The sequence below is a fragment of the Metopolophium dirhodum genome, chromosome 6 (genome assembly GCF_019925205.1).
Source record: "Metopolophium dirhodum isolate CAU chromosome 6, ASM1992520v1, whole genome shotgun sequence".
Taxonomy (NCBI): domain Eukaryota; kingdom Metazoa; phylum Arthropoda; class Insecta; order Hemiptera; family Aphididae; genus Metopolophium; species Metopolophium dirhodum.
In genome coordinates, this window is record NC_083565.1 from 11,282,396 (window position 1) to 11,295,646 (window position 13,251).

General features: G+C 26.9%; 1 protein-coding gene across 6 annotated transcripts; it reads left to right on the plus strand.

Annotated features, from left to right (window-relative positions):
• The first annotated feature begins 1,465 nt into the window (after positions 1-1,465).
• On the plus strand, positions 1,466-13,098 carry LOC132947199 (solute carrier family 22 member 12-like). Of its 6 annotated transcripts, none has more exons than XM_061017428.1 (11): positions 1,466-1,801; positions 7,908-8,039; positions 8,185-8,428; positions 9,544-9,712; positions 9,784-10,042; positions 10,136-10,304; positions 10,398-10,539; positions 11,226-11,361; positions 12,366-12,548; positions 12,633-12,817; positions 12,901-13,098. In XM_061017428.1, the coding sequence occupies exons 3-11, from the start codon at positions 8,214-8,216 to the stop codon at positions 13,066-13,068; spliced, it is 1,626 nt and encodes a 541-aa protein (XP_060873411.1). In that variant the 5' UTR covers positions 1,466-1,801; positions 7,908-8,039; positions 8,185-8,213; the 3' UTR covers positions 13,069-13,098. The 6 variants fall into 6 exon arrangements, with proteins under 6 accessions (XP_060873411.1, XP_060873412.1, XP_060873410.1 ...); XM_061017427.1 differs by lacking the exon at positions 1,466-1,801 and adding an exon at positions 4,831-4,848; XM_061017429.1 differs by lacking the exon at positions 7,908-8,039.
• The last annotated feature ends 153 nt before the right edge of the window (positions 13,099-13,251 follow it).

A 13,251-nucleotide genomic window follows, 5' to 3' on the forward strand; every position in this document is an offset into this window, starting at 1 on the left:
TTATATGGGTTGTAAACTTGTTGAAATGCTTAATGCTTTTATCATTAATAAAAGCATTAAAAGCATTAAGCATTTCAACAAGTTTACAACCCATATAAAGACAGAGAATGATAAAAAATATTTCATATTTCGTACATCAATCTTTTTGCTAATTAAATGCTTTTATTAAAACATGATAAAAGCATTAAGCATTTCAACAAGTTTACAACCCATATAAAGACAAAGAATGATAAAAAATATTTCATATTTCATACATCAATTTTTTTTTAAACTATAGCAGTAAAATTAAATAAGCAAAGTGATCCTTTTATATCATGAACCACTCGTTGCTTTGAAAAGTTTTAATTTTTTAATGAAAATATTTTTTTCACATGATTAAATGTTATTAAAAGAAATATATTTTTACATTTTTTTAAAATTTTCTTAATATTATTTTCAATTTTGTTCTTTTTTCCTTGTTCTTTATCCTGGGTTTTTTTTCCGGTATTATTATATTTTTTTTCCTATGACCTATGATCTATGAATACTATTATCAGTATAGTAGTATACTGACTACTGTAATACATTAATAGTTAATACTGACCATGTAACCATTAAACCACGATTAAATACTAAAATAGCTAGGTACCTTTATGTGTTATACCTAGGTACATATTTTATTTACCTATGTACTTTATTAACTAACCATGCATATTTTAATTTATAGTTTTTACATTTCGTAACCTATGTTATAAATTTTAATATATTTTAATATTAATTCTTTTAAATTTTAGTTAAAACTTACATCATACATTTTTTCAGATGTATTTTTGTTGGTGAATAGTGATATACAAATATTATAAACCTGTTTATTTTATTTATTTATTTATTTCAGCGTAATTCAATTATAATACAATAATAACTATAATAATATTAAGAGGTGATACGTATACCAACTGAGCTAAGCTCGTATCTGGTAGGTATACGGCTAATATTATAAAGTAACTTGTAAGTTTAAATGTATTAGGTACTACCTAACTGTAACTTGTAAGCGATTAAAAATGTCCAAAATATCTTTGAACTAAAGATATAGGTACTCACACAATATTATAGTATAACTAGTATATTGATTATACTATACGATATGTAAGTAATCTATACTAGATTGTATTTACAGATTTTTTTTTTCTCACAATAACTTTTAAATTTGAGCCCGCTGCAGATATTATATATTTTGTGTATTATTTGTACATTTGCAATCACTATATGGCAGTATATACACATCACTAATCACTGTACAAAACAGTTTTACAGTTTGACCTTCGTTTATATAACGCTATATATAAGTATATCAACTATCATCTATTATATATGTCATTATACAGTACATAATATATATACGTTGTATTTTAGTAACTATATACAGAGTATCTGTGTCTGTATGACTGTATAAGTAATTAAATCGAATAACGACTAAATATTGTCAGTTGCTAACAGTTTAGCGAGGGTCATAGTCATGCAAGTACTCAATAGTCTCACCATTTGATAAATTGATAATTTAACAAAATACATAATCGTAGAAATAATTAAAACGATTTAAAAAAAATTACAATGTTAAATGTTTATATTTTATACTTATAGGTGTATGCATAAATAAAAATAATTAAAATTTTTCTGTAACCTGTACTCTATGTAGAGTGAATTTAATTATTTTTCGGTCACTATTTAAGGTTAAGCGTACCTATAGGCTATAATCAGTACTCAGTACAATATATTAAATAGAAGATAATATTTCAATTTTCCCGGAAACAAAATAAAAGAGGTAAGATAGTATAATATTTAAATTTAATAAGTAATTTTAAATTTAAGAACTTCCCATAGTTATTGGCCGTAATTATTATATAATTATATTTTATGGCTAATCACAATACTACAATATAAGGAATACTTATAGGTAGGTATTCATGATATTAATATATAATAATAATATTATACAGTTCTTGTTTAAAAGTCAAACTATATAATATAATCTATAATTGTTTGTATGAAATTTATAATTTTAAAGATAAGCATAAGATTTATTATAATTGATCATAAACAAATTCTATATAGATATATAGCTATTTATCGATTAAAAACAATATTTTTTCAGTCAAATCACTCAAATATAATAATTACAAGAAAGGTATTTTTGTTGAAGTCATTTGATTTATTTTGTATTAAAAATAAGACAAGGAGGGCTCACTCTATGAAAATAATATTAAATAGAAATATATATTATAATAATATTATAATATATTAATTTTGAAAAGTATATTTAGTAATAATTTAGTTATAATTAATTTAGTAGTCTTAAATAGCAAAAAAAAATTCATCACACAAACAAATATTGAAACTTTAATTTCATATTTTACTCTAATCCTGAAAAAATCTATTATTTCAATGATAAGTATTAATAATTATCCATATAGAACGTAAATAAATTGATGTAATGCAGAATTTATTTTAATGATTCAAATGTATGTTGTCTCCGTCTTAAAAATGTGCAACATAGAAAAAACTGTTTTGCGCGGGACAACTATTCACTCCCACTGTATTTATAGTAAATTCACAGACTAACCAAAATTCCACAACGCATAAGGATCAACTTTTTCAGTGTCGTAGCGCTTTCATTTTTTTTGATAGTATATTAACCAATCATTTTTAATAATTAAATGAAAAAACAAAAAAAACTTAATGTTCTCAAACTAATAACTTTAAATTTATTTATGTTATCCAAATAATTAAAATACTTCGATGCAGATTAAGTTTTTTCTTTTAGTTTTTCCCTAGTGTAGAATTTTAGTAATTCTACTATAAATACAGAGGAAGTAAAATTGTCCCGCACAATTTATTGTTTGTACAAACAACATAGCATGTTGTACTTTTGTAAGAAGGAGACAATGTCATAATATGCGGGTGTAATGTACTCTTAATTTAATTGTGTAAAGAAAAAGATGTTAGTTACACCTAAACAGGAAATTTTAAATATAATTGATTTCCTTTCATCTGCTACTGAATACGAATGTAGGAAAAAATGGTTTGAATAAATAATAACTTCTAAATTAAAATTCCACTCGGCCAACTCAATGTCCGATTGTCAGCCGCATGCCTGCATTTATAGACGCGTATGCGTATAGTATTATATATACGCAGTATATTAGTATAGGTAGTATAGGTATTAATCATTAATGTATTATTATAGTTAATATTGGAATATACCTATAGGTTTTATACCGCATCAATCATTATCATATCGATACATAACCTATCATTTTATTTATGAATTTATTTTTTAACATAATATAATATAATACCTATTACCTATTCACTGATATTTTTAACACAGTTTGCGAATTTTTTCATTAATTTTTCTTTTTAATTTTATTATGATTGTATGAAGTTCTTTCATGATTGCATAAAATAATAGCATTATATTTATAATATATTAATATCAACAAAAATAAATATTACAATATTATTATTGCAATATAAAATATACAATGTACCTAATACATATATCATAATATACTTATATATTATAAAAACAGGGCTAATAATAATAATTTTCTCGAAATTACATAATTATTATACTTACTACCGTCTATACTGATACTAAAGGAGAGTAATATTGTGGGGTTGTCAGGAAGAGTTTTTGAGGCCAATTGAGAGATGAGGTGGTTGGGGTTCATATGGAGTTTCCCATGAAACCTTTTGAGAAATTGGTGGCTGTATCATGGATGGTTTTGATTTGAAGGTCATCATGAAGTAATTTGTTCATTACGTACCAGGGAGCTTTAGCAATGATACGAATACAGATTGATTGAAAAGCTTGAATCGTTTGAGTATTGGATTTTTTGGCTGGGCCCCAGAGTATGATGCCATATGTCCAGATGGGACGGAGGAGACATTTGTATATAATAATTTTGTTTTGGATATTGATGTTGGATCTCAGTATAAGGGCCTGAGTAGGTGAAGTCTGCTGTTTAATTTTTTTTGTTTGTCCATGAGATGAGGACCCCAGGTAAGTCTTCTGTCCAGTGTGAGACCGAGATATTTAACTTGGGTACAGTGCGGAATAGTAGAGTTGTTCAAAGAGATCGGCGGGCAGTCTCGGGGTCTTAGAGAAAAGGTAATATGCGTTGATTTGGTTTCGTTGATTTTGATCCCCCATTTGTTGAACCAAGACATAAGGGTGTTTAGGTGGGCTTGGATTTGTTGACTGGCAACGGCAGAGTCTGTATTTGAGGCAATTTCTCACTTTTAGGCATTTTTAGCTATAAATGCATTTTTTGTTTTTCAACGTAATTTTTTATACTTTTAGTTCATTTTTTGTAATTTTTGTACAATGTGAGGCAATTTTATCAAATTTTAGTTTTAAAAGGAAAATTTGTTCAAAAATATAATTGTATTATTATTAGGTATATCGGTGGGTTTTTGCTGTAACTACATTTATCGCTATACAGGTTTTATTTATATTTTACTTTTTAGTTTATTTTTAATAATTTCATACATTTTTTTTACTGAAAATTAAACTTAAAATTTAAATGTTAATTAAATTTTGTTTACGAACATGTTTGTTAGGTAATTTTTATATTTTTTAGGTAATTTTCTGTATTAATTAGGGCATTAAAGCACTTTTTTTTTGGTTATTTTTGATATTTTTTTAGGTCATAAACATCTCTAGCCATGACCTACTGAACGTGTGTCAGTGTAGTTTGTACATCTCAGAACAAGTATACAGCATAGAGACATACTGCTATAAGTGCTAATTATTTTAAGAAGTACAAACGAATAAGATACTTGTATGTATCGTACATATATATATAGGTAGGTACCTATATGATGTGTAGCATGTCAGCTTTGTCTTTTTATATCACTACATTTAAGTATTTCACAATATAACTTTAGCCTTTAGAATTCGAATAATTAATTGTGTTAATACTTATCTGTTTACTGAGCATAAATGAATCGAAGTTTAAATTTTAAACATTGACCATTGTGGTAATTAATGTTTACAACATATATTAGAAGTATTACCATAAATACTATATATATATTACTAGTATTTCTAGTATTTTTAATCAATGGTATAACGAATTTACGACGGAGGTGAGCCTGTATTGAAATATAATTGTTTCAATGTTTCAATTTAAATTAAATTTATAAACAATAGCCACGCATAATATTATTATGTAGATTACCTAAATACACGCGACTGACTTGCATTGTATTAAAAAAAATTATAAATAGCATATTGCATTTGCAATTCTAAGTAAATTAATAGATAATAGATAATAGATAATAGATACCAATATATAATTATTAATTAATAGTTAGAAGGTGTGTAGAATACTTGTATGTGTAGTTATTTTTATGTTGGATGTTAATTATTTTGTATGTTGGTAAAATTTAAAGGAAAATAACGATTATAATTTATAATTACCCATATATTATTATTACCTACAAACTAATATAAATTAAAAATATAATAGGTAAGCACGTAGTCAGTTCCAATGAAAACTGTTCACGTCTATCTATAGATGGTTTTCTTTTTGATGTTCTAAAAGTTATTTTGAACTATTAATTACCTACTTATTACACCTATACCCAGTGGCGTATCCAGAATTTTTTTCATGAGGGGTTATAATTAATTTTTGACGAATTTAATCCGAAAATAATTTATGAATGATAACGTTGTTATCATTTAACAATTTTTAGAGGGGGGGGGTGTTACAAATTACCCCTCCTCTGGATACGCTATTACCTATACCTATAGCACCAGCTATGTACTGGTACATCGTACCTACATATTATCAAAGAACAATAGTATTACAATATACTTGTAAACTGTATACCTATACAAACCTACTTAATATAATATGTAATACATGTGTATAATTTAGCCATATTATACAATACCTATACTATATATAGGTACCTACAGTTACCTACTACATAGTTAATAAGAGGTACCTATATAAATATAACTAGCTGATTCTACGCACTTCGTGGCACGTAAAAAATGATAATTCTTAAAATAATTGTGATTGTTCAACTCTATTTGGGTGTACCCCAAGAGCTGGTAGGCTATGTGCGAAAATTCGATTTGATGCATGCTTGTACCTGATATCTGCCCGATTAACCAATGGCAACCAATAAAAATAAATACTATTTCTATTAATTATTTCTCCTATAACCAATAGCATCCATTTATAAACAAACATTTCCATCGTAAATCTCAAATTCCCTATCACCTCCTATTCACTATTGGACGTAGCGTGATGTTATTTTAATATAATATTTTTTTTATGTCATAAAATAAAATAGAAAAAAATTCAAAATATTTCTATAAATATAATTATAGATATTAGATATTGTATATTTTAATAGTCTAAGCAATTAAGCAATTTATGAGGGTATAAGCAATTTGGATATAATTTTAGATTTCAATGGTACCTATAACACAGTACTATAATATTTGCAAAGGATTTTATAAAATATTGTGATAAATGATAATACTTGTCTTAAACATTAGGTAATTATTTTATTTTTATTACTGCAATTGCAATTAATACATACATCTATAATTGTATTTATGGAAACATTTTTATTTTTGGAAATGTATTCCGTTTTATTTTATTACACATTATGAGAAATAATAAAAAACTAAATTCATAATCAAATAAATTTTTAAAAGATTTGGGGGAAAATGTCTGCATTAAAAAAAATGTATGAGGGAGTACTAGGGTAATGTCTTACTACATTGAAAATAGTCTGGCAAAATTATCCTTATATTCGAGCAAATTACAAAACATATTGGAGGAGATTATAGTTATTAATTCCCTATACCTAGTTTCAGAATTTATCCCTATAGGTGCAAGCAAAATGGTCAATGATGATTGTAAGGTGAGGTGAGGTAATAAGCCACTAAGCCATTAAAGTGTTGAAGTTGTACTTCTATAAAATACTGCAATATTTTAGACGTTTTATATGAATACAAAAATTGGTATCTACAATCTACATATTAATTGTTAGCACCTATCTTACAACTTACAAGAGAGTTAGTACTGAGTACCCATACTGAGTCCCCGTAAGTTTACGGATTTTTTTTTTTTTGCGCACGCAGAGTATGGTGAAAACGTTGTGACAAATGACAATACAGTTCTCGGAAGTTCTACAGTTTCACGTAGCAAGACACCACGGTGTATACGTAGTGGACTGTATTGTCACAACGTTTTCGCCATACTCTGCGTGCGCAAAAAAAAAGTGGGTAGGTAAACTTACGGGGAGAGTGTAGTAATAGTAACCAGCTACAACCTGCAGGACACATCTATTTTTTTTATAGGTCGGGCTAGGTATAATGTTTATTGTTTAGAAACACAAATATGAAATAGGTAAATAATATTAATATATTATATTATACTATTACAGGTTATTATCATAGACATATGAATAATATATATTTATTTATATGTCTATGGTTTTTATAGATTTTTCATATTTGGCTCGTTTTTTCAAACTTGCCTCATCACTTCGAGGGCGTCAAACAGGACATCCATTCAATTTCTTTGACGAATTTCATAATCCGTCATTTTTTTTACCACTGATAATTTGTATGAATTGATCATAGATAATAAAGTCTTTTATCTTTATTATCTATGGAATTAATATTTAAATTTGATGTTATCCTTATCATTACGGTTTATACTTAATTTATATCAGCCATAAGTTAGTTAATCGTGATATCAGCATAACAGAAAAATCGTTATTCAGTAATTTTCACTCATTGTTTATTAACTTTAAGAATTAGAGAAATTACTGTACAATGGCGGCTAACGCCAATGTTGTCAATAATAATTGCCGAACAATTAAAATTTATGATGTAGTTATACCTGTTACATTATATTATCACGTTCAGCTGAGAATGTTGAGATCTGTATGCAATGATGTAAAGCCAAAATATTGGTGACTACAACTGACTAGGTACTGTTGAGGATTGCTGACCGGTTGTATGTGAGGTAAATCTTCAGTTAAATTATTTTATTATGCAATACATGAGATTATATTTTTAATTTTTTTTTTATTACGTAATCACAATATTTAATTGGCCGTTCACCACAAGTTTACTAATCATTGTAGTTGTGATTTTTTTTATCCCGTCAGTACTACTTTCATACACCACTAACTGCAAGATGGTTGACAAATTGGACAAATACATTGACAGTTACTCTAAGGAATGGTACCAGGCATTCCTGCTATTGATGATGGCCGGCACACCAGGGATATTTAACGCTATACAGATCTCATCGTACGTGTTCCTAGTTGACAAACCTTCATACTGGTGTGATGTACCTGTTTTGAAAGCGGCAGGGTGGAGTGACCAAATGCTCTTAAATGTTTCTACACCGTAAGATATATTTAAACCAATAATAATACCTACTAATTATTAATAATAAGGGGGCTTGAGTCGGTCGTATTTTAAAGAAATTAATATAGGCAATTTAACATTAAAATTACTTGTAAGTGTGTGCAAAGTAAACGAACATTAGTATGTAAGAGTTTAATCTGTAATCGTTTTCAGTCAATATTTTCAAGAAATGTCCTGAATTATAACAGTGGCCCGTAAATACCGCCCGGTAGGTTGGTCTTTATTTATATTCACTATCAATTAACTTACGTATGCGCAGGCATTGGCAATGTTATTAAATTAGATAAACTTTTTTCAAATTTAAAAAAAGTGGTTTCTAGAGCTAGATAAAATTGAAGGAATTTGGTTTGACAGATTTAAATTTTTAAAACTGATTTTCATTGATTACCAAGTTTACTAGGCTTTGGTCGAGGCGATATCAAAAATCTATTTTTCCAGCTGTGATATCCATGAATAAAAAAATAATATTTTTGTATTTATATTATTCGTTATGACACTAACAATTAATGGAATATTAAAAATCGCCTCTGGTCAAACCTACTAAATTTGTTAATCAATAATAATCTGTTTTCAAAATTAAAACCGTCAAACCAAATTTCTCCAGTTTTGTTTGGCTTTTTGGTCTAAAAGTTACTTTTTTTCATTGACTGGAGCCCCATTACAATAAAATAATTTTGAACATGCGTTATACCTAACTTACCTTTTAAGGCTCAGTCAAACAGAAAGCATTCTGCCCGCGCAAGCACTGTAAGATAATACAACCGATTGCTGCCTGTTGCAGTCAGCGTACCTGTACACCATGGCAGCCCGCTCTCTGTTTGACTGAGCCTTAAAGTGATCACTCACAGGTGTAAAGTAGGGATAATCCTTCACAACTTTTAAGGTTTTTCTATACAAGTTATTAATATGTAATAATAGTAATATTAGTAACTTTTATATTAAAATTTGTTATTACAGTACCTAACTATAGTGAAGTTATGGTTAAAGCTTATATTTAAATTTTATAACATCCCTAAATTGGAAATCAATGTTTTCAGATAAATATTAAATTTTCTACCTAATTGATATCAAATATATGAATATTATATTTTTAGGTATCAAAATTATTCATCAAAAAAACTTGAAGAATGTTTTTATTACAATCGAAATTATTCAATATTTGCCAAAAATGGTTACAATTGGTCAATGAATAATTTAGAAACTGCCAATTTAAAACCTTGTCAATATTATAGTTACAGTAACACAGACACTGTTGTAACTGAAGTATGCGTAAACATTTCTTCAAAATGAATACTAATTTTTTTTTATTAAAATTGGTTTATAAAATGTTTTAGTGGAATTTAGTTTGTGAAAATGTAGCAATGAAGTCAAATATTCAAGCAGTTATGGCTTTTGGAAAGTTTGTTGGTGGACTTTTATTTGGTTCAATATCAGATGTATATGGCAGAAAGTTTGCTTTTAATTTGGCAGCTTTTATTTACATGTTTTCAGGACCATCTGCTGCTCTGATTGATTCATATGTATTATTTTTAATTGCGAGATTCTTGATAGGTGTTGCTGGATCTGGAATTTATGAATCATCATATACAATATGTAATAATAAAAAAAACTTAATATGTATAAATTAATGTTTCTTAAAAATCCAAAGACAATATTAAAAATAATAATACTTTATGTTAATTCTAGTGACTGAGCTGACAAGTGGTAAAACTCGTACTTTACTTTGTCTCTTGATGAATATGTCATATCCAATTGGTTATATTTTGTTATCAATTATTGCTTATTATGTACGACCATGGAGAATGTTGCTTTTAGTTTTGTCTTTGCCCATGTTTGGATTGTTGATACAATGCTGGTAAGTTGTATAGTTTAAAATTACATTTTATACATGTATATAATGACATAGAAGCACATATATATTAGATTTTATACAATATTTATTGTTAAGGTTTCTATCAGAATCTCCAAAATGGTTGATGTCTCAAGGTAGAGAAAGCCAGGCTTGGAAAGTGATGACTAAGCTTGTTCCTTCTGCTGTTCATGCTGACATAGATAATGATAACCAGGATAATATGTTTGAAATTAGAAAGGTTTGTCAATTACAATTTTTTATTAATGATCAATCACATTAATTATTACTAGGGCTCAAAAGTTGATGACTTTAAAACAGTTAAAAGAATACCTAAAAAAATGCAAATATGACATAAAAATTTCAAAAAATTAAAAATAATAGTTAAAAATAAATAAAAATTCATTTTTTTAAAATTTATAGAATACAAATTATAAAATCTTACAAATTACTCAAAATTATTGAATTTTATTATTAGAGCATATTTAATAAATTAAATGAATGATGATTATCGGATAATAAATATCTGTATTTAGAAAAACATATCTCCACATCCAAAGGAGTAAATTTAAAATGTGCAAAATCTTCAGCACTGAAGTCATTAGGAAAACTCTGACTTGCAGCTAAGCATCTTTAAACTATTTGGAAATTAGTAAAAATATTGAAAAATTACATAAAATGTAAAAAGTTAGAAAATGTAAAATAAAAATGAGTTATTTAGATTTGCATGCTATTGACACACATTTTCAGCTTATAAAACATCGTCTTAGAAGTTCAAAAAAAAAAAAAAAAATTACATCAACATCTGAATTAGCGATGTAATTATTACATATTATGTACAATATTTAGTTTATCTTTTAATACATTTTATGTAAGATGTTTAATGACCTCTTTTATTATAACAAGTATTTTGTTTTAATAAAGTAGTCAAAAAAGAGTCAAGGGAAATGTAATGAGTTTCTGTCCACTTTTACTACATTGTTTTCTACTTGGGATTTATCTGTCAAGACGGGTATTTCTTTTTCTTGTGGATTCGTTTGTGGCCTATCATATTACGTTATTGGTAAGTTGGAAATTTTCTTAAATGTTCTTAGTCTTATCTATAGGCTAATTGTATAACATAAAATTATTGACAAACAACTGTTAGAAATTTGTTTTGTTTGCTTGTATACAAAAATGTACTCACTTTATTTAAACGACTATTATTATAGAATGATGTCTCATAAATTCTCTCATTTTGTTGGATTAATTGCTTGTATAGTTATTAGTTATAAATTAATTATAATTTTTCTTTCGGTTTTTTTACTTATCATTCATTTGGTCAGTTTGGTATCTTATGAGTTATAATATATTATAATATTTAAATATGGTTAATATTAATTGATACCACTTACCTTGTCCTGTCTTTATAAAATATATTAATAGTATACTACACATAAATCCATAATGAATAAAAAAAAATAAAATTTTACTGATACTTATGTTTTTGTATGTGACATTTAACTTTCCAATGTATATAAAAAAATTTTAACCACTTTTTAGATATTTATTTGCATCACTTTCATCTGAAGTAATGTTATTGATATTCAATACTGCATGTTTTACGATATAGTTCCAATATTACATTAAAAGTGTAGAATGTTCATGTTCATCATGGTTTGAGTTTTCTTTTGACTTCTGTCTTTATATTATTTAATTGTTGTAGGTATTACTAAGAATGATCAAGAACAACCAAACTCAAATGTATATTATTTAGTTTAAAAAATTAGGATTCTTACGTGAAATAATAAGTGAGCCAAGATAGATAATGGGGTACTTATTGCTAAGTTCTCAAGTTCTTTAGTTAGTAAGTTTTGGTCTACAGAACCAAATGCTTTGGAAAAATCGATAAATAATAATACACTTTTATAAAAACATTTATGTTTGGTCATCTTAATAATACAAACATTTCATGGTAGGTACATTTAGAAACTTTATTGTACTATATATGTATACATTTTATGATGTCCAAAAACATCATATTGTTGATACTAAAATAAATATACTTTTATTATTTTATTATTTAAGCATTAAATGGTGATAATATTACTGCTGATCGTTACTTATATGTTGCATTGAATGGAGTTGTCGAAGGCTTAGCATACTTATCAACTATTCCATTATTACTTTATGTTGGACGCAAAATAGCAGTTTCCGGCTTATTTTTTGCATCCGGAATATTGCAGCTTGCATTGTTAACAATACCACAAGGTACATATTATATTATTAAAGATAAATGTACGTTTTTTTTTTAAATTTGTATACTAATAAACTTGGTTTTTTTTATTTTTTTAGAAAGTGCAAATTTTTTATTATTTGTTGCTTTACTTGGAAAATTTTGTGTGAGTGCAGTATTTTCAGTTAGTTTGCTTTATATATCAGAGTTATATCCAACTACAATAAGAAACACCGGCCTTGGAACATCATTGACCATTTCTCAAATAGGATCTGTTATTGCACCATATGTAGTTGAACTATTGGTAATAACTAATAAGCTATAATGCTTGGTTTCTGTATTACAATGATTAATGTTGAAATTTGCTGTTATTTTTATGATATTTAGGGAGCAAAAGCTTGGTACATTCCAAGTACGGTGTGTGGAATGTTAGGCATTTTCGTTTCAAGTTTGGTTCTTATGTTGCCCGAAACAAAGGGAACAGTATTACCAGATACTCTAGAAGATATGAAAACTACTAGTTCTGTTAAAGTTACCAATTGTTGTAAGTTTTAGTGCTTTTCGCCATTATGTTACTTTTATAAATTATTCTTCTGACAATATTGACAGGTTGATTACAATTATTATTTTGACAGTATAATATCCTATACTGTTGTTTTATTGGGATATCATACTATCATAGTTAAATGGGTTGAATATTGATGAGTTATAATTATTAAGAAAAATAAAAACTGAATA

Coding starts and splice junctions, on each gene's coding strand:
- LOC132947199 (XM_061017428.1), top strand. CDS start 8,214: ATGGTTGACAAATTGGACAAATACATTGACAGTTACTCTAAGGAATGG. Junction 11,362..12,365: donor CCTATCATATTACGTTATTG/GTAAGTTGGAAA, acceptor TTATTATTTAAG/CATTAAATGGTGATAATATT. Junction 12,818..12,900: donor CATATGTAGTTGAACTATTG/GTAATAACTAAT, acceptor TATGATATTTAG/GGAGCAAAAGCTTGGTACAT.